At 34.2% G+C, this 22,462-nt stretch overlaps 3 protein-coding genes and 1 non-coding gene across 4 annotated transcripts; 1 reads left to right on the forward strand and 3 right to left on the reverse strand.

Annotated features, from left to right (window-relative positions):
• Positions 1–563: 563 nt before the first annotated feature.
• LOC140963862 (glucomannan 4-beta-mannosyltransferase 9-like) lies at positions 564–4,771 on the reverse strand. Its single transcript, XM_073423361.1, has 9 exons — positions 3,994–4,771; positions 3,779–3,877; positions 3,173–3,425; positions 2,806–2,916; positions 2,332–2,468; positions 2,103–2,216; positions 1,377–1,576; positions 1,060–1,254; positions 564–904 (listed from the first exon to the last, which is right to left on the reverse strand). The coding sequence occupies exons 1-9, from the start codon at positions 4,321–4,323 to the stop codon at positions 742–744; spliced, it is 1,602 nt and encodes a 533-aa protein (XP_073279462.1). The 5' UTR covers positions 4,324–4,771; the 3' UTR covers positions 564–741.
• A 6,347-nt stretch (positions 4,772–11,118) lies between these two features.
• Positions 11,119–11,191, reverse strand: TRNAA-AGC (transfer RNA alanine (anticodon AGC)). The gene has a single exon. It is a non-coding gene; the product is annotated as a tRNA-Ala (tRNA).
• A 960-nt stretch (positions 11,192–12,151) lies between these two features.
• LOC140985867 (F-box protein PP2-A15-like) lies at positions 12,152–15,717 on the forward strand. Its single transcript, XM_073453817.1, has 3 exons — positions 12,152–12,852; positions 13,447–13,565; positions 15,003–15,717. The coding sequence occupies exons 1-3, from the start codon at positions 12,541–12,543 to the stop codon at positions 15,463–15,465; spliced, it is 894 nt and encodes a 297-aa protein (XP_073309918.1). The 5' UTR covers positions 12,152–12,540; the 3' UTR covers positions 15,466–15,717.
• A 1,809-nt stretch (positions 15,718–17,526) lies between these two features.
• Positions 17,527–21,494, reverse strand: LOC140985874 (sulfite exporter TauE/SafE family protein 4-like). The gene is made up of 12 exons (XM_073453823.1): positions 21,072–21,494; positions 20,776–20,935; positions 20,400–20,600; positions 20,139–20,200; positions 20,005–20,050; positions 19,856–19,908; positions 19,680–19,766; positions 19,530–19,580; positions 19,195–19,434; positions 18,890–18,983; positions 18,637–18,777; positions 17,527–17,862 (listed from the first exon to the last, which is right to left on the reverse strand). Exons 1-12 carry the CDS (start codon positions 21,246–21,248, stop codon positions 17,780–17,782), a joined length of 1,395 nt encoding a protein of 464 aa, XP_073309924.1. The 5' UTR covers positions 21,249–21,494; the 3' UTR covers positions 17,527–17,779.
• Positions 21,495–22,462: the final 968 nt, after the last annotated feature.

Here is a 22,462-nt window from a genome sequence, read left to right on the forward strand (position 1 = left end):
AATGAATTATTTTAGAATTAAATGTTACATATAAAATAATATATTTTTATTTTTCAATTAATTAGTTTAATTATTATTTTTATATGATTTTTTTATAAGTTATTTTATTTAATTATTAATTTTTACATCTAAAATAATATATGAATAAATTAAAAGGATATTTATCTTATCTATAAAAGTTAATTGAGAAAAATATGTAAAATTTTGATGAGAAATGCTTAGAATTACTAATATTTGCTTAAGTTAACAAGTGGTAATGATTTCTCTAAGATAGGAAAACAGTCGCCAAAAGTTCTGTGGGGGCGAAAACAATAATTTGCAAAGAGTGTTTAGGAAGTTTTTTCTCAATTAAAAACTTTACCAAGTGAAACCAATATTTGGTATCTTGTGAGACGGTTTCACGTATCTTTATCAGTGAGACGACTCTACCCATATTTACAATAATAAATAATAATTTTGACATAAAAATAATATTTTTTCATGATTGATCCAAATAGAAGGTCTGTTTCACAAAATTAGTTTACGAGACAGTCTCACAAAAATTTTTATCTCCTGCTATATCTACTACAAAGGAAATGAATTCATTCAAGTCGAAGCTCGAACTCTTGCATTTAGCCTAGACTAAATGAAAACTTCTCCAACTTCTAAAGGTAAACAAAAACAAATCAAATTCATAATCCTGAAAATGGCACATGATCCAATTCAATGCTGTCTCGAGGAACAATATGAAACAGATTCATGTCAAGTTCGGGGGACAAATGTTCCGACATAGCCGAATCCCATGATAAAAAATGCAAACGATTGCGCGAAAAGGTAGATGTAATAGTGATTTGTCCCCAACACAAAGTCATAACAACCGCAGAACAAGAGGTACGCCCCCGAGGCAAGCTCCAGCAGATGGAATCTGTCGACAAAAAAAAAACAATACAGAGGGTCGAGATCGAAATACCTTCGTTTCGAAACATGAATATAGTAAAGTTATTCTCTAAATTTTTTCTTATAGAGATTATCTATCCAAGCACACACGACGCTTCGATTCGAAATTGCGAGAATTCGTACCTTTCACCAATCCTGAGTCTTGGTCGGCGAGAAGCTTTAATCACAGATTTTAACTTGTGACCGTCGCCAAGTTTCTCTGTGACGATCCATTCGTTTACTCTTCCTGCCTCCAGCAGCCCGATCAACGTTGCTTTTGCACGGTGTAACGACAACACGTTCTCGAAAAGGATCCAAAACACCAGCAAATGGAGCGACCTACACACACACACACACAAAAGGTACTGTGTGTTAACTAAGACCGTGGATTCACCGATAAAAAATGGAACCCGAGTATCCAACGATTTATGCTACATTAGAATAACGATAAAATACAGAACCTAGGAGTTCCGACTGAATTGAGGACAGTGACAATGGAGGGAATGTAAACGGCCCCCCATTTAGGAATCTGAACTTCGGGTACTAACACAGTAGCCGGTAAAACGACGCAGTAGAATACGAAGGTGACCAGATGTGCAACAATCTTTCTTACAAAGAAGAAGCTATATATTACATGAACCTTCTTCCACAAGCTTACTTTCTGCAACATTGTAAAAACCAGTGCAGCCCATGCATTAAATTTTAAGTCTTTCTGGCTAAAGTCATTTTAAATTTTTTTAGAGCTTATAATATATTTAGATAACTTGTATGTTCTTAAATTCTTAAATCATTTTATTATGAAATTAAATTCTTTAAATAATATTAAGATAAATTAAATTATTGGAGAAAGGAAAAAAAAATATAGAGGGATGATGAAATGAGAGGGACAGGAAAAGACGATGGAGAGAAAAATGGATTAGGAGATGATTTCTGGATTTGAGAATACGTATTTAAGTTATTTGGTTTATATAATTAAAATTGATAAGTTTGTCTGATATCTGTTAGAACTTATACTTAAATATTATATAATTTTTTAGAAAAGAATTATAGTAAAATGTTTAATAAATTAAAATAGTTTAAGTAGCTTATTTTTTAAACCATACAACCTTGAAATCAGATTTTTGAATTTAAATTTTCACATACCAATTAATCATTTGAATGAAATAAAACCCAATTAAGAGATTAACCTTGTTTCTTATAATTTCCATAAACATTTTTTTGAAAAGATTGGCATGGCCACACGACCAACGGCGTTGTTGGTAACGGTACGCCTTGAGTGTGCTTGGCAATTCATTTTTCACCTGAAATAAAGTAAAAATAGAAAATAAATTTGAATGTATGTAATTGGTTTGCTAATTCATTTTTTTTTTACCTAAAAATATTTAGTAAAGAATCAAACATAATTTTTTATTTTACCTTTAGAGAGCCAAGATATAAGAATTTCCAGCCTTTAAGACTGGCTCGGACAGCCAAGTCCATGTCTTCAACCGTCGTTCGATCTTTCCACCCCCCAGCTTCGTCAATGGCTGTGATTCTCCAGACACCAGCCGTTCCTAGTTTTTTTTGAAGCATCACATGTAGAAGTAAAAGTTATGATCGTCATAGGAACAAATCACGATACGGCGTTTGGATTTCGATCTAACAGGAGATCAAAGATGAGAAATAGCTCTGTCTGTTGGAAATTATCAAACGATCGGGCTATTTGTATTTCAATACCAAATTATATCACAGCATATAGTGACGATTTCAATTCAATGTCAAATGAAAATTTTCATTTTTATAGTTCCGATCTCAGTTCACGGCCCGAACAAAGCCATGGTTAGGGGGGTCTAGCTATCTAGATTGCAAGTTTTTGGGCAAGAATCATGTTCAATCGACTTGCATGCGTACCATTGAAGCCAAAGAAAGCATAGGTGGATGACCCTACTTCTTGCTCCACACTAAAATGATAGTCCAATGACATTTCTTGCATTCTTGTCATCAAGCATTCGTCCGCATTCACTGCAAAAAGCCCACTTCAATAAACAGCACACATTTTTCAATTATTTAGTATAAAATAATGATTATTTGTTGCAAAATTCTGCCAAAATAGGTTATCACAAAGTAGATGCAACATAAATAAATGAGAAACTGTCGGCAGGTGAAGCAGAAACTGATGTCTACCATTCATGCAGCACGTGGGGTTGCTCCATTTTAAGGACCTTGCATATGTAATTTACGTAGAAGAAAGATAATTTCACAATAGGATTACTCTTACCAAACTTCCAGCGGGCTTGAACGAGGGCAAGTTCCGGATTGTGGACGAGAAAAGGGATACTTCGCCAAAGAAAATCGGGTTCGGGTTGGAAATCTGCATCGAAAATGGCTACGAAATCACATTGCTTCACGTAGGAGTGCGTTAGGCCTTCCTTCAATGCTCCAGCTTTGTAACCTTTCCTATTGTCCCGAATCTCGTACTTGATGTTTATCCCTTTGCTAGCCCATCTTTGGCATTCGACTGCCACCATATTCTATTTCAAGGCACACTAGACCAAGAAAAATTCTTAACGACGGTTATGATTACCACCTATATTTACACATGCATAACCATGTTCATGTTACTTCTATTGTATGTCACTATGTTGCACTTGTCCCATAGACATTATGGAAAGTATGCTGTTAATTGTTTTACGTTTAAAATAGCAAGTCCGTGAGGACTTAATCTTTTGAAAAATATGATTTTCCAACTCAGTATACATAAAATTCATTTATTTAACTTGAATCTTGGAGTTCCAAACTCAACGTTCAAAAAATTTGAAAAAAGAAAAAGCTAAATTGTAAAAATTTTGCAATTGCGAAAGGGATGATAATTGTTTGTAAAAACCTTTACGATGGGGTCTGTGGAATCATCAAGAACTTGAACTATAATACGATCGGACGGCCAAGAAAGCCCACATGCAGCTCCAATTGACAGCTGATACACCTGCGTAAGATTCGATCGACGTGCATGAAAAAACAGAGATAATCCAGCAAAATATGAAACCCGCAAAAAATGTGATCTTAAATCGAATTTGAAGGAGAACACAAGAAAAAAGAGACCTCTTTTTCATTGAACATTGGAATTTGAACAAGAACCATCGGATAAGACGAGTTTCCGAGCTCCAAATCGTCCTTTAATGGCTCCCATTTATACAGTTTTTCTGGTTTTTTACCAAATATTTTCACCAAACTAATGACAATTCCCATGTAAACTCTCTCGACAAACAACATAAATGACATCGCCAAGCACCAAAAAACTAAGATTTGAAGCGAAGGAACTATCAATGGCGCCCTAAGCTGTCCCGAAATTGCCATAAATTGGTACAAGATTTCATCTTTTGCACCCGAAAATGAATATGGCAAAAGGGTCGCGGTAGAAAATCGATCCATTTATGAAATATTTACCCCCTGTTTTTTGAAAACGAAAACAGAGGAAAACAGGGGATGTTTCTGTAGAGAAAATCAAGATCCCCCAAGATTTTTGCCAAAATAAATGTGTAAAAATTCTTTAAATTTTGCTTCTATACGATGCAAAACAATTTGGGCAGAGCTGGAATGCACGAATGCACTCTCTCACACCTCGTACTCCTATTCTCAGAAAAAGATCACACGAAAGAATCCCAAATGCAAGCCCAGAAAAAGAATAAGAATTAAACGTAAAACCCTTTTACAAAACCCAACGATCAAGGCAAAACAGGTTGAACAATTCTTCGCCAAAAAGAGGCAAGCAAACTAAAGTTTCTGCGCTTTTGATTAATGTAAAGAACGATGCAGGTTCCAATGGAAATGGAGGGAAAGCAACGGAGAAATATAAACAGAGGGATTAATGAGAGACAGAGAGAGGGGAAGGATGGAGAGGTGCAGAGAGAACAGAGAGAATCGCTCTTTATAAAGAAGCTCTTTTCGGGCTTCAGGTTTTTGTTGCCTTCGCCTTTTCCTTTCTATACTATTTTTTTGAATTTATTATTATTATTATTATTATTATTATTATTATTATTATTTTTATTTGATTATTATTATTATTGATTCGATGTACATAATTTAAATTATTGCCAATATTAGCTTGACTTTAACGGTCGAATTGTCAATTGTATGACTTTACATTATCTATTATTAGCATGATAATTATTATTACTGTTGTATGCTTAAAATTTACATTTAAATAAAATGTATTGTGAAATCATATTTAAATTGACTTAAATTGATATTTATTAAATATTTTATGTAAATTTCAGAAATAATGTTGTCCGTTGCTTCGATTTAAATGAACGACTTAATTTTATATTGCAATTTTTTTGTCTTAACAGTAGTTTATAATTGTAATAAATCTCTAGAATATATATTATCTGAATAAATTGTATAATCCATAGTTTTAATTCATTTTATGAAAAGTTTAAGTGGGCAGTGGTCATAATTAAACAAGGAAAAAACATGTAATTTACAGTTTAAGAAGGTTGAATAGATGCTAATCTATAAATTAATTTGAAAAATGACATTCTCTCCACAGGAGACAATTTCTTAACATGACAATACAGCAAGTTGTATTACATGTTTATAACAAATAAAAGTCATTTTTTAAAAAAAATAAATGTGATGAGAAGGTTATAAATTTAAATGCATCTCTCAAATTTCTTGATGAATTACAAGGATAAACAACTAAAAATATTCAGCTTAGTGTTCTAAAAATAGGCAAAAACTTGTGTGAGACGGTCTCATTGGTCGTATTTTGTGATACAGATATCTTATTTGAGTCATCCATGAAAAAATATTATTTTTTATGTTAAGAGTATTACTTTTTATTGTGAATATCGGTACGGTTGACCCGTCTCACATCTAAAGATTCGTGAGACCGTCTCACAATATACATACTCCTAAAAATAAGCCCAGTAAAGGTTTCAGATTTTAAGATATACATATATAGTTTAAATAATAATATTTATTTATTTATACAAATAAATTTTTAAAATTAAATTGGAGTAGGTAGAAAATGCGATCCTTCCTTCATACCCTGTGGTAGTCACGCATGCTACTTGATTATTAGTTGGGCAGAAAGTCGTTCAAAACATATCCCCATATGGAGTAAAACATCGTATTCCTCTATCTTATATTGGATTATAAACAAATAAACAAATTATATAAAATACTAGTAATGTAAATAACACTTATACCCTCACAAAAATTCACCACACAATCTAAAAATTTCTCTAATTCAACTTCCTGTAAATTTTGAAAAAAACCTTTTTGGCATTAAATATTTCTTCGGCGTTTCATCTATAACACTTTACTTTACGGGGAATTTTAGATATTTTTTTTTGATTAATTCTTCATGTCGTGCTTTAATAAAGTAATAGAAGTTTGAATTATCACTTAATTGAAAGTCCTAGTATTCTTAAAATTTTTATTTTTTGAATGTTATAGTCCTTTCATTAATATCCTGACTTCGTCTCAGATAATATATTTTCCAATGATTATGTTAAGTCTTGCTAACAATTCAATATGTTTCCGACATGCCGACAAAAGATGGATGTGAAGTTTGAGATCCATGTACACTAACTCCGTCTGGGTTCTTGTAGACATTCCTGAAGATGTGAGACCTATAGGGTGTAAGTGGGTCTACAAGAGAAAGAGAGGAATAGACGGAAAAATAGAGACCTTTAAGGCTAGATTGGTAGCCAAAGAGAAGGAATCGATTACGATGAAACCTTCTCACCTGTGGCTATGATAAAGTCTATTCGGATCCTCTTATCCATTGCAGCTCATTTTGATTATGAGGTGTGACAAATGGATGTCAAGACAGCATTTCTTAATGGAAATCTTGACGAAACCATTTATATGGTACAACCAGACGGTTTTATTCACAACGGTCAAGAGCATAAAGTATGCAAACTGAAAAAGTCTATTTATGGACTTAAGCAGGCGTCTAGGTCTTGGAACATCAAATTTGATCAATCTGTGAAAGATTATGGTTTTGATCAAAATCTTGATGAACCTTGTGTCTATAAGAAAATTATGGATGACAAGGTGATTTTCCTTGTGCTATATGTAGATGACATACTACTTATTGGGAATAATGTAGGGGTGATGACATCTGCAAAAAATTGGTTGTCTCAACAGTTTGACATGAAAGACTTGGGAGAAGCAAGTTATGTTCTATGTATCCAAATCCTTCGGGATAGGAAGAGCAAACGGATTGCTTTATCTCAATCTTCATATATTGATAAAATATTGGTGAGGTATGCAATGCAAAATTCCAAGAAAGGTCAAACACCTTTTAGACATGGAATTCACTTGTCAAAGGATCACAATCCCAAGAATCCAAGTGAAGTGGAATACATGAAAAGAGTTCCCTATGCTTCGGCTGTAGGAAGTCTTATGTATGCTATGCTATGCACTCGACCAGATATTTGTTATGCTGTTGGGATTGTTAGTAGATATCAGTCAAACCCAGGACCAGAGCACTGGATTGCTGTAAAGCATATTCTCAAGTATCTTCGCAGAACTAGAGGGTATATGTTGGTTTATTCGGCTTCAGAGTTGGCACCTGTGGGTTATACTGATTCTGATTTTCAAGCTGATAGAGATTCTCGTAAATCCACATCAGGATCTGTGTTCACATTGGGTGGTGGTGCCGTTGTTTGGAGGAGTATCAAGCAATCATGTATTGCTGATTCCACAATGGAAGCGGAGTATGTAGCGGCTTGTGAAGCAGCAAAAGAAGCCGTTTGGCTGAAAAAGTTTTTGCTAAGCCTTGAGGTTGTTCCTGCTGCATCAAATGCCATTACTTTATATTGTGATAACAGTGGTGCAGTGGCAAATGCAAAAGAACCAAGAAACCATCAGCGTGGAAAACACATTGAACGAAAATATCACCTAGTGAGGGATATTGTTCAACGAGGAGACGTGACAGTGTGCAAGATAGCATCTGCTGAAAATCTTGCTGATCCTTTCACCAAAAGCTTAACTGCTAGAGCTTTTGAGGAACATATTCAAAATATGGGTGTACTAGACATGACTCATTTACTCTAGAGCAAGTGGGAGGATAATGAAATAATGTTCGATAGTATGATGCCCATCGAGTACTTTTGTTATATGTTGATGACATTTTGAAATTAAAATAATATTCATTTATTTGTTTAAATAAATTTATTTTGAGCAATGCATATGTCCATTGAATTGTTGTATTATTATAAATTGAGTGTTTAAGTCGTTAAACACAGAAAGATTCAATTTGTAATTCAATCCAAAGTTTTATTGTCCACGATCGTTAAATAACCAAGGACAAATTATTTTGATAAGATCGTCTCAATTTTATTGAAACCTATCTTTGGTTTGGTAATAAAATTGAGGATACATTTTGTTGTATTGTACTGGACCACGTGAGATTTGAATTTGATTTGACCATACTAATTCAAAATCACTAAATTGTCGTACATAACACCTTAATTCTGAGCGGATAATGAACTTTGATTACTAGCTTGAAGTTCTTTGAGACATCAATGAGTGAGACCAAACTATTGGTCAATATCTCGATGTTTTGGGAATCAAAGTGAAATAACAAAGAACATATATTCGTAATATGGAATCTGTCACCTAGTCAATAGGTATGATCATAAACTCACAAGTTCTTCTAGAAGACAGTAAAATCTGAGCTCAGTAATTCAACATTATTGTTGAATCAATTATGTGATGTGATCACATGAGACTGTCAAAGAGAAGATGAGGGTTGAGAAGTTATGAATATCTAATATAGGTCATATGGTCATGATACCCTGTTTTAGATGTTCTAATTGATCGACAGGGGTGATATGTTGGGTCGATAAATCAGAGGATATTATTATTGATTTTGTGCTTCAGTAATATCAATTAATTTGAGAGTGCAATCTTATCCTTTTAGTGGAGTAGAATAAGATTAATAAATTATTTTGATTAATCATGAGTTGATTGGATCAAATTTATTTATTGGAGCTTGATTTAATTGAATCCGACCAGGTCCCTTTGGTGGCTCTAATATAAACTCGGATAAATTATATGAGATATAATTTATGGCATATGTGGGATAAATTTATCTGGACTATTATATTGCATAGAAGTTTATCATCTAAAACTTCTAGATATGGTATAATATATTCTGTCCATTTAAATTTATATTTTAAAAGATATCATCATTATCTTTTACGTTACAAGATATCACAAATATATTATATATATGTGTGATATTGTAACTTGTGACCACACACAATCCTACACAAAAGAGTTTGAGAGAACACCAGAGAAGACTTGGAGGTTTGAAGCGTAGATCCAGTGCAGAGGAAGATCGTAAACACGTTTCAAGGGTAATCTCTAATTTCCTGTGTGTTGTAATTAATTAATTCGTGTTAAATACGTAGAACAATCGATCCTGTGAAAAAGGAGATGATTGAAATCACAAGAAATTAATTTTTGTGATCCGATCTTCTCGATCTTGGCTAACATTGCTAACAATTCAATATGTTTCCGACATGCCGACAAAAGATGGATGTGAAGTTTGAAATCCAATACATCTTGAAAGCCGACATGTATCGAGTTGGAGTTTTTGGGAGATTTTTCCATTGTGTAGGTGCTAGAAATAACTACTAGAGATCAAAGATTTCCAATCCTTGGAAAGTGGAAACTATCTTGCATCTCAAGATGGTTTTTGTGGGCAGTCTTGATTGAGAGCATATTCTCCACAGTACCCGTTCGTAAATTTCTTTCTATGATATTTTTTTAGGAATGATGTAATCACAAAAAGGGAGCGTCGACCTGAAGTTTGAAAATCTAGCTAGTACATCATCTTGACTTGATCAAGGATTTCTCTTGTACCTTTTTTCTTCAAATTTTAAACCATCTTGCAAGTTGTACCACTCCATAAATCCTCCATTGTCAACCAACATCTCCCTGTCTTCATACATTGTCAAAGACCTGGAAACTAGCTAGTAACACACATGTCCTGCTTGCTCCATCTCCATCATGGAAGAGCATCATCAAGTTTCCACAACTCGATATCCTGCTGCCCTTCCTTCTGATACATGAGATGCAAATCTTCATTCAATTCGACCACCAGGTAACTGTCTTCGTATACAGGGCGTTAAAGCCCTTCCGCCATCAGAACAACAAAGAAATTTTTGTCGCACGAATCAAAGCACGTGAGACATCTATGAGTACTTGGTTGTCCCGTCCAGTACAAAATCTCATTAGCAAATTAAAACGCCCAAGGGCAAGCCATCCACAACATAGCGCTATACTTGATGGGCTTCCACTTGTCAGCTTTTACGTTGTTGCCAACAGACTCAAATATCCTTTGAAAAAGTGATCATCTCTGCCAATTCTCGTGGCTTTTAAATCTACTGATAATCATCACATACTGCTTCCTGCAATGGTGGTAGCCGAAACCTGCCTTGGAAACTTCATAAGGAAAATACGATATCGAGTTATCTGCATCGAGTTTGGGAAAACAGATTTACCTGGTGCTCGGATTGCACAGGACAAATCTTTCGATATCGACCACGAAACATGGGAGATTATTCTTAACGATAGTTAAGATCATGCCAACACATATTTAATCTAATATTTATTATCTAGAATACTCTAAAGTGTTTTAACACAATATCAATAATTTGTAACCTAAATATTTACTTAGAATATGATCCTACTAAGATTATTCTAAAATATGAATATTAAATAATAAAATAATTTATCTAAAATTTGGACTTACTAATTTTAATCCAAAACATTAATTCTTCAATTGTTTTAGTCCAAAAATGATGAACCGTTAATTGAACAAAATTTCCTCACTATCATATATAGTTGCTTAGGTAGAATGTAAAATGATGATCGAAATATAGTGTTTAATTTATGTATAATTTGAAGTACTTAAATTATATCAATGTTATTAAATCTAAATTGTTATACGATACATTTATGAAAATTAGTTAATCTAAATAAATTATACCATAACCAAGTGCCAAATGAGGAGTTACTCGAAAACAAATGTATTTGGACACTGCTTTAGCGGAAATAAATTTGTTTTGGGCTTCACATTTGTCTATTGCGCATCCATTTAAAATAGATTGGGAGGCCCAGGTCCATTATTAAGGGGCCTCCATGCTCCAGGTCCAGTTATTAATTAATTAAGGGCTTAAAATCATTAACGCTAAGAAAATATTTTGGAGATGCGGGGTATCGATCCCCGTACCTCTCGCATGCTAAGCGAGCGCTCTACCATCTGAGCTACATCCCCACTGCTTGTTGAGATGATACAACAATTTTGTATCTACAATAAATATATTCCGAATATAAGCAACATCAAAATAAATCGAATTTAATGAACTATTTTCCAAAAGTTTTAATTTTTCCATTTTTATTTATAAAAATTTCTGGCTGTGGTCCTCGTAAGTTTTTATTAGTTTATATAATAATTTGAATAAATCATATTTATCAAACAAATATTTATGGAATCAAACCATATTCTTTATCAAAGTTGCCTTTTTGTTTCCTTTTGAATTGTGATTGAGCGGTCTTTGACCAAAACTAAAATATCTCGGAGGTCGAAATTCCCTTGGGGAGGTCGATTCGAATTTGGGCCTAAAGAACAGGACATTTCTTGGTGTGCCTAGTGCATGTCGCGGTACGGTCTTTGACAAATATTAAAAATAATATCTCGGAGGTCGAAATGCCTTTGGGGTGGTCTATTTCGAATTTGGGCCTAAGGAATAGAACATTTCTTGGTGGGTCTCACCCATCCATTCAGCTAAACGGTTCTCACGGCTGTTGGTTTCACTGGATGCAGTGGTGGCGGATGTGAATCTCCTACAGTAGAGAGCGACTTACCCTCTTGTGGTATCTCATTTAGGTCATATGACTCTTCTCTTAAAAACGAACCATTTTTCATGGTTTTTTTTCTATGTTACACGTGTTTTTTTATATAATATGATGAAATTTTAATTTTTAGATTATTGATGTTCAACTTTTATTAAAATGTGAAAAACTCATTCGATCTAACGATGTTGAGAGAATAATAATTTCTTTTTACAAGAAGAAATTTCAACAATCTTATGTAAAGCTATCAATGTGAACTTTCTTTTAGTTAATTTCGATTATTGTAAATCGTTTCAAAATTCATGAAATCTTAAAATGTATGAATTGATTAATGCTCGTAATCTGAAAATAACTATTTTTGGGTAGGCAATGAGGGTCACCAATCAAGCCAAAAACATAACTCTAACTTGAACTTGTCGGAAGAATCTTTAAAAAGCTTCAATCTTTTGTCCAAATATTTAATGATTAAATTATTAATTTTTTTTAAATGCGATTGGAAAATCACATTTTCTAACATAATAAATATTTCTCATATAGCATAAAAATCACGAAGATATTAATTAATTAAATTAAAAATATCTAAACAAGACAAGGGAAAGAAAAACGAATACTACTGAACTGAGCAGACGGACAAAGCAAAAGGACGACTAATTGTGTAGGCATAAAACCAAGCAAACTTCGACACCCATTGTTCCCACCATCCTCCGTCGCCCCTACACGGAGGTGATCCGCCCCAATTGCTGAATTTGAGCCCCGTCGCTACGTGTATAAATGGGTTCATCGTTATCCAATTTAACCGAAAACGGGTCGGGAAACGGGGTGCCGGGTCTTGGGGACATACCGGAGAGCTGCGTGGCGTGCGTGTTCCTCTATCTTACGCCACCGGAGATATGCAACTTGGCTCGACTCAACCGCGCCTTCCGCGGTGCTGCCTCATCCGACGCCGTTTGGGAGTCCAAGTTACCTTCCAATTACCACGACCTCCTTCACCTCTTATCCAATCCAGAAGTCTATCGAGGACTCTCCAAAAAAGACATATTTGCCCTCCTCTCCCGCCCCCTGCCCTTCGACGACGGGCACAAGGTATGCTACTTGATTTCCTCGGTTCTAATTTGGTGTTTATTTTTGGAATTATCGCTCTACATTTCTTCAGTATTCTGCGATTTTGACGTCTGTTGTATCGGGAACGTGATGTCTTGGTTGCTTCTGCTGGAATTAGAAATTAGTTTACTTGCAGCTACTTGATTTGTAATACCGATTTGGTCTGATAGTTTTCATTGGTTTATCAATAATTCCGATAGTTCGTCAAAATTTCTTATGGGGAAGATGATATGGGCTTTTTTTTCAATTGGGATCAAGGATGTATAGCTATTTTGTTTGATAATGTGGAGAAATTTGTTGTTGAGGATTGTACAGTTATATTCTACCTTGAATTTCTGGAACTATGTTTGATGTTTTCTGCGTGAAGTTTTGAAATTATTTGTATGATTTTCTGGTTTGGTGATCATTTGGGTTGCGCATCTAGAACAGAAAATGTATATGGGTTGCGCATCTACTTCATCTGACATAGTATTAGTTTATTGAGTTGTGACTAAGAATAACTTTGTTTTGTTTTTTCATCCGGGTTTTCACTCAGTATTTGTAGTATACTTATTATATTCACACCTGGATCTACAGGTAGCGTGGGTGGAAAGAGTTACTGGGAGAGTTTGTGTGTCTATATCGGCCAAGGCTATGGCAATTACGGGTATTGAGGACCGGAGATATTGGAGTTGGGTTCCAACAGAAGAATCTAGGTTAGTATCGATGATTTTGGTTGCATGAAATTGGATACTCTCTTCTTCTGGATACAATGTTGCTATTTTGTGGCATGAAGTTGGTGCTGTTTTCAAATATTATTGTTTCCACGAACTCTTGTTTAATCTCGATGCGCTTGAACTCAAAGTTGTGTCTGTGTTCCGTCTTTCAATGATGAGTGGTCGTCGACGTTGATAATTGCGGCAAAACTTTATAGGAAACGAGTTTTCATGAATTTGACTTTATTACTGGTCCCATTTGTGAGAAGTATAAACAGTGTTGTTGGGTCATCTCTTCATAGCTCAAAGTCTTAGGACCATCAAGATACACAGGTTAAAACCTTTGGTGCTCAAAACCCTTTAGATTTCAATGAGGTTTTCTTGGGTGATCATTGTTGTTTGTTGTCCGACCAAGACTAATGTGCCTGTGTACGCCTTTAATAGTAATAGTCATGGTCCTATATTACCAAATTTCTGGCTTATACATCAGGGAGTGGGTTTAGGTATAAATGCATTCTTGAGTCATGTCCTATGAAATCGGCCCTTTTGGTAGAATTGGTTCACAAGTGAATTCAATGGGATTTGTGAAAGTTGTTTGATTGAAAAAAATAAAAAAATGTTGCTCATATCGACATGTTGCTGCAGGAACTTCTGTTTTCACTGTCATCGTTATTCTTGTTTAGTCTGCTTTGGACATTCATTATATTTGTCAGAAGCATGGGGTCTGAAACATGTCCTGTGCTTCAGCTTGAGTGATGCTGTTAGTGTTTAAAATTTAAATCAATGTGGTTCAGAGTGGTGCACTTGCCTATCATGTTGGATTCAAACCAATTTGGCTCTAAGACTTGGTGTACTCGATTGATCTTTGCTGCATTTTTAATTTGCTAATAATCGCAGAAACATAAGTAAATCCAATTCCAAATAAAAAAATGAAAAAGAAACATAAGTAAATCAAATGTTGAAAGCAGAAGTTGCTCACTTTGCTGGACAACACATAATAAATTGCCAGAACAGAGACAGTTTAATATGCGATCTGATTGAAGTAATTGGTCCAGGAAAAACCTCAAACATATTCATGCAACTTTCTTTCAGTTATACTTTTGTAAAGGTTATTTGCAATTCAATTTTTCTTAGTTATAACTGCGTTTACACTCCAATGTTTCCTTTTTGTGCAAAACAATCCAATGTTGCATTTTTTGGGGGCAAAACACTTCAATGTTGCTTACCTCTGCTAAAATTTGTAATATCCCATTTTGAAAATTTGTTTTCTCATAGTGAATTGCAACAGATGTGCTTCACGATAAACATTATGGCCCCAAACTATACTATCATTTGATTTAACCATCTTGCTTTTGTTTCGTTATATTTCAATTGGATTCGAATGGAACTGATTTTAAATTTGATTCCTATTGTTTCTTGTGCTGATACTTTTTGCAGATTTAATGTCATAGCCTATTTGCAGCAAGTATGGTGGTTTGAAGTAGACGGGACAGTAAAATTCCCTCTCCCACCAGATATATACACTTTGTCATTTAGAATTCACCTCGGAAGATTCTCCAAAAGGCTTGGACGCCGTGTTTCCTATTTTGATCAAACTCATGGTTGGGATATCAAACCTGTGCAGTTCGAACTAACTACTTCAGATGGGCAGCAAGCATCGAGCGAATCCTTGTTAGACGATATAGGAAATGATGACCCTTGTGGAAATCATAAACGGGGTTCTTGGATAGAGTACAAGGTAGGTGAATTTATAGTCGGCGAATCAGATCCGCCTACAGAAGTTAAATTCTCAATGAAACAGATTGATTGCACTCATTCCAAAGGAGGACTTTGTGTTGATTCGGTATCGATAATTCCCAGCGAGTTGAAAGGCCGTAGGAAAACAGGCTTTTTGAAGTAAAGGCTACGATGCATATATGTATTATGTAGTTATGTGGCGGGTTATTTTTTCGGGTTTGTCATAGGTGTTAGCTTCTGAAGATCATTTAAACTTGGAGGATGTCATCTAAATCTTTTTGCTAGGTATGTGTCCTCTGTCCTTGTAATTTTTGTGCGTTTGTAATTGATGTAGTTTTGTTCACTTTTGCTTGTACCTAAGATTATATCCTAAACTTCGATTTTTTGACATTATGATAGAAATTTTACTTCTTTTTTTAAATACTGAAAAGTAGCATTCTAAATTGGTCATTTTATTTGTTTGGGGGTGATATGAAAGAATCAATACTAGGTGCTAAAGTAATAGAAAACCTTAAAGTTGAGGATCCATGTCGATGTTTTCTTGAATGAAGGGTGTCAATTCGGGTGGGGTGGATCGGGTTGATAAATAGTATTATTCAAAAATTGCTCAATCCGAACTCAACTCGAACACGAGTCAACCTGAAAACTCTCAACCCGAACCCGAATCAACCCAATTAAACCGATTTTGAATTTTTTTTAAAGAAAATTAAATAAAATTCAAAACAAAATATTTTAAATTAAACACATAATAAAAAAATATTCGTCATATATATGATTTAAATTCGAAAGTCTAATGGTAGAAAAATAAATATGTTTATTAAATCAAATAAAAAATTATTTAAAAAATAAAAAATGTTCAAAATAAATATTAAATTATGAAAATTTATGATATAAATATATAATAAATATTTTTTCAGACATACAATATATAAAAATATAGTCAATATTTATTAATTATATTTTTAAAAAAAATTAAAATTTTCGGATCAATCCCGAACCCAACCCAACCTGATCATTTTTTTTCGAGTCAGCTACGAGTCCAATCTGATCTGACTCGAACCCGAAAACTTCAAACTCAAACCTGATTTTTTCGGGTTAAACCATGTCGGGTTGTTAGGTTGTGTCTGATTTTGACACTCTTAGAATACACGTGGGTCTCAAATTGTATTTTCTTTTTAATTTGCTGGCCCTGACATGTTATTAACAATTAATAATATGAAAGCTCATGTTATTATTTTAGTTTTTGATCATATGAAATTATTAAATAGAATGAATTAAGTTGGTTTAAAAGTATAGGATAAATACTTTCTATCTAAATGTAATTCTAAATCAGTAGGAATTTTGTGATACGATCTCACGAATATTTATCTGTGATACGGGTCAACCCTACCAATATTCACAATAAAAAATAATATTTTTTCATGAATGACTCAAATAAGATCTGTCTCATAAAATACTATCCGTGAGATCGTTCTAAATTACATGCTTACATTATGTCCTATGTTTGGGCCCACTCTAACATAGCAGCACATATGTTTTTATTGTAAATAAATAATACAAGTAAGATATTGTTTTAAACTATAAAAATATAACGTAATTGTCCTTATTATTTGCAAGATTGTTTGCATATCTCAGATAAAAAAATACAAAAAAATAATTAAATATACTTAAATAAATTAGAAAAACTACATGCAATCAACGGAATTCGAATATAAGATTAATAAATCGAAAGACCTCGATCTTAACTATTGGATTGATGTCAGAAAAAAAAAGTGAGAAAATTAGTGGATGCAGATTTATTATCCATACATATTATATATATATATATATATAATTTTTGTGATTTGATATTTAGATGCTGTTGCAACCACACAAAATCTCATATCAAAACAAAATTGAATACGCAAATCCATGCCAACGACATCCCCAGCTCTTGTTATCGTGACAACTGACATTGTCGGTATATCAGTTCTCCCTTGTGTTTTCTCTCTTTACTTTTATTTATTTTTACAGTTGAGTTTTTTCTTTGATTTTAACCATTTTAATTATACCATTACTCTTTTTTTTTTTGTAGTTCAGTTTCTTTGCTGTTTTACTTTTTAAATTTTTTTCTTTGAATCGAACATGATGAAATCAGACTTAAAATTTTAAGATATGGTATAAATTTGAAAATGATAAAAACTAAACTAGGTTTTAGTTGTATAATAATGGGTATTGACCAAATAACAAATACAAAGTCTTTCAAATATATTCACCAACAAATAAGTTCAAACACTCGCTAGATCTTTTTATTGAACAAAAATGGCTAATCGCAAATCCAAACTCATTTAGGCACACAACACAAGGGAACACCCCGAGGGGTTTGGTCAATTAGGCATTGGCCAACACCCCTAATTTATGTTTACTTCATTCACACAAGCTTTCTTGATTTTGATATAATTAACCTTCTTCAAATAATTTACTTTTCCCCGATGAAATTACTGGCTGCTGCAGAAATCCAAGAACCCCATGAATTCATGGTTGTGTATCATCTTGATGCTTTTGTCTATACCGACCATGCCTGTGAGAAACGAGAAAAAATCAAGAATCGCAAACATTTTTGTCTCTAAAAAATCCCTTTTGAAACTAAATGATGTCCCACATCGATTGGATAAAATATCTGAGAATTACATATATGGGCTTGGATAATCCTCCCTTATTGAGCTAGCTTTTGGGGTTGAGTTAGATCCAAGTTCCAATTTTAACATGCTATCATAGCTCATGTCCCACCATTATGTGTTGAACCACCCATTCTGCCCAGATTTGGGTCATTTGTAAACTTCACGCTCTAGATGTTCATTCCTGGACGTGAGGAGGGTGTGTTAGTTGTCCCACATCGGTTGGATAAAATATCTGAGGGTTGTATATATGGACTTGGACAATCCTCCCCTCTTGAGCTAGTTTTTGGGGTTGAGTTAAGTTCAAGTTCCAATCTTAACATGATATCAGAGCCCAAGTTCCACAGTTATATGTTGGACCACCCGTTCTGCTCATAGTTGGGTCATTTGTAAAATTCACGCTCCAGATGTTCAATCTTGAGCGTGAGAGGGGCGTGTTAGTTCTCCCACATTGATTGGATAAAATATTTGGGAGTTACATATATGGGCTTGGATAATCCTCCCCTCTTGAGCTAGCTTTTGGGGTTGAGTTAGGTCCAAGTTTCAATTTTAATAGGCTGGATGAAATTTTGACATGTAGGATGTGTTATCCTTCAATTATACATTTCTACATGTTAATAAATTTCTTTTTTTAAAAAAAAAAAAAATTAAAATAAAGAGATGAATCTTGTGGTTACCCATTGTGAGGGCACTAGCGAAAATGACACTGGCGAGAATGAATACAATGATCGAAGCTCTCCCTAAAATTGTAGTCATCTTTCTTATGAAAAACTGGCCCCAGAAGCCAGCCAAGATTGACACGGACATGAGGTATAATCCTGCACGATAAATATTTCTTGGTTTTAAGATCAAATATATATATGATTCTTGGAGTTTTCTATTAAATACAAAATAATTGTGATCATGCAAAATGAAAAATCATATTCATACCATAGGGAATGGGAAACCTTTTGAGGAGGTAGAACTCCACCACAGACAAGGAAGAAGAAAATGTCATCACAAATGTTGCTGTCGCGCTAGCCACCTGAAATAACAAAAAAATTGATCTGTTACCAGTTCAGATGGACATTTGGACTAATGACGATTCACTCTCACAAGTTGGACATCACCAAAGAAATATACGATGAAAGTCATTGGCTAGAAACGAAAGCTTGGATTCAAACATGGTATCGTAGCATATGCGTTGGGGATCACATATTCAAAAACTATATCTGATAGCCTGAAAACAGCCATACCTGTGGGATTACTCCAATCTCTAGCAGAAGAGGACCAAGAATGAAACCACCACCAGATCCTAATAAGCCGCCAACAGTACCACCTAAGATGCCACAAAGTGCACAAAATGCAAGATTTGTAGCCGTCCAGTCTATAGCGGCCTCACATACAAGTTCCGAATTCCCAGCCATTCTCCTTTTCTTGCTCTCCTTGTACAGTTTGGAACATTCATATCCAAACACAGCAAGAGCAACAGGGAACTGAAGACAAAATAGAGAACTAACTCTTGAGACAGATGGCTCAAACTATCAAACACATAAATGGATTAAATTTATCCCAATAAATGTTGATGTACCTGTAACAAGTTGAGCACCCAATACAATGTACTGCAAGCTTTCGTATTGTTCTACTAACCAATAAATCATATCGATAAATATCACTGAAAACAAGTTGCTAAACTTACAGAAAGGAAGATGTTAGATAGCATGTGTATATATTTGCTTGCCTTGATCACTTGAAGAAGTAGGAAGCAAATCCACACAAGAAGTAGGACTGAAATTCTTTTGATATTAAGGTTATCTCTCATAGTTCGCTGAAACATAGCATGTACGAAATCAACCTCAATTTCTTAAACAGCTAGTGCTGAAACAGACGAAAGATGTTGAAGTGAAGTTTACTCACCAAAGCTGTTTTCTCCTCTCTAGGAATTAATGGTTCATGAGTGTCGATCAGCACTGATCAAAGCGGTGAAACAAGGAAATGAAAAGATCAACTCTATCCCGGAAATTTGTAACAAAAAATATATTTCTTACATATAATCCGCTACTTACACTCGCCACGAGAATTCACAAAAGTTCGTTTATCTGTCATGGCTTTCTGCAATTAGAGCGTTTTGGAACATGTTAAAATCAATAAAATTGATTACAAAATAGGTCTATAGACACCATTTGTGAGAGCAACCAACCTTAAGAATGGTCTCGTCCTTCCACATCTCAATTGCCCTGAGAAAAGACTTGGAAGAAGTCCCTGTAAATAACAAATCAAAATCAAAATTTAACGAAAAAGATTTATTGCCTAGGATGAGTACAGATAGTAATGAATCTCCCACTCCAGACAAAAAAAATTAACTCTCGATTAAATTGTTTTACACTAATCTGCGTTCTTGATCGATAAATAGGATGAAATCAAAAAGAATGTTGCAAAGAAATGCTATGCCACTACATACCCACGAACAAGATTATAATCAACACAGTGATAAGCCAATAGGGGAAAAAAACACTCAAAGATACACCAATTGTGATTCCAAGCATAAGCATAGGCTGGAATAAAAGGGCCAAATCATAGTCAATTATTGGCACTTCTCTGCATGGATGAGGAACTCTTAAATTGTACCAAACTGAAGATGCTGAAGCCCCCATTATCATGCCTACACCACAGATCAAGTTCAAAATCAGTCATCTTTAGGTACAAATTCTTGGCCTTACACTTTGGACAAAAAAGAAAAAAAATACAAATCTTATAATATAATAACATTTCTCCATTCCAAATCTTGAATCAACAAGCTAAAATGTTCAAGAACTGCTGTTTGCTAAAGTTCTTACACTTGGAGATAGCAGCAGCAGACTTGGTATCGAAACCAACTATCAAAGTTAGCATAGGGACAAAAATGCCACCGCCTCCAACACCGCCCACTGTTCCACACGCAGAGCCCAAGAAGCCTATCACCGTAGCCAACACAATCTTCCAACTAAACCTCAATTCCTGCCGCAAACCAGTTAAACCAGTTCCCGAAAAAATCACATCTTTAGTCATAGAACAACAAAATCTCGTTTTCCAAAAAAAAAAACTCTTTCTCGCTCACGCATGCAGAATACAAAACGAGAATCCATATACTCACCGGCCAAACTTTATCTTCAGACCCATCTTTTCTGGACAACATATCGGGATTAGAAGCAGAAAGAAGAAATGGGTTTCCCTTGTCGCCGCCATTGGCGTTATTGTTGACAAAACGTACAGAGATAACAGCCAGAGAAAAGCCTGTCAACAAGAACACAGCCAACCCTTTCGCGGCCATGTCGTTTCACCTTCACTCAGGAATCAAATAAAACAACGTAGAAATTTCCACTACACTTAAATACTGCGATTCAAAGGATAAAAAGATTATGGAGTCCGATTTATATAGGCAGAGCGAAAAAATAGAATCCCCGAGACATGTGACGTGGGTAGCGGCACCAATACTACAGGTCAGAGAAAGGTGTCTGCAATCTCCCAATGCTTATCCGGAATGGTTTTTCTTCTATTCTAATACCCCAAACGATACTGAAAAAGGAAACATTAAGGTTAACAGCTGTGAACATGGCAAATTTTAAATGGTCTACAAAATTTAAAATATTTTTTGGAATCTTTTGTTTGTTGAAAATATATACTTTCGAATCTTGGTCGTCGGGAGGCTGGAACTAGTATCATTAAACTAATAAATGACAGGATATTCTTAAATGTCTCATTAGTATACAAAGTTGAAGGAAAAATAGATATTTTAGAACTGAATTATATATTTGTTAGATCAATGAATATTTTTTTACTACATAACAACTCTTGTGAGACGGTCTAACAGATCAATTTCGTAGATCGAATATCGTATTTAGGTCATCCATGAAAAAATATTAATTTTTACGCTAAGAATATTACTTTCTTTGTGAATATCGATAGAGTTGACCCGTCTCACAGATAAAAATTCGTGAGATTACGTTTTTTAGTATTAGGCGCTTCAACGCTGGAGAAGACTCACCGCAAGGAGGTGTAACGTTCAGGGGAGAAGACAAGATATTACTTTATTGTTTTTTTTTCCTTCTAGTATTTAGTTCAAGTTCAATAAAAGATAATTGATTCATCATATATTCACGAGCGAAATGGTGCTTTTGGAGAATTAATTTATAATCAACTTTAATTATTGAAATGACTAAAAATGATATTGAAAATCAGCTTTCATTTTCTAGAAATTAATTATTAAAATGCTTAATAATTAAAACGAAAAAATTAACATCTGATATTTAAAAATATATAATAAATTTAATGAAAATTTGAGAATTAATGATCTATGGATAAATATTTATTCGAAGGCATGAAAAAATGTAATTATATTAATAATATAGAAATATACATTTGGTAAATATCGTTCATCAATCAGTCGGCATAATAATTGTATACTATTTATTTATTTATTTATTTTTTTTTTTGTGTGGATGAGGATCAGACATGAACATTTCAAGACAATGAAATGCGAAATGC

This window comes from Primulina huaijiensis, chromosome 1 (assembly GCF_012295235.1).
Source record: "Primulina huaijiensis isolate GDHJ02 chromosome 1, ASM1229523v2, whole genome shotgun sequence".
NCBI classification, from domain to species: Eukaryota; Viridiplantae; Streptophyta; class Magnoliopsida; order Lamiales; family Gesneriaceae; genus Primulina; species Primulina huaijiensis.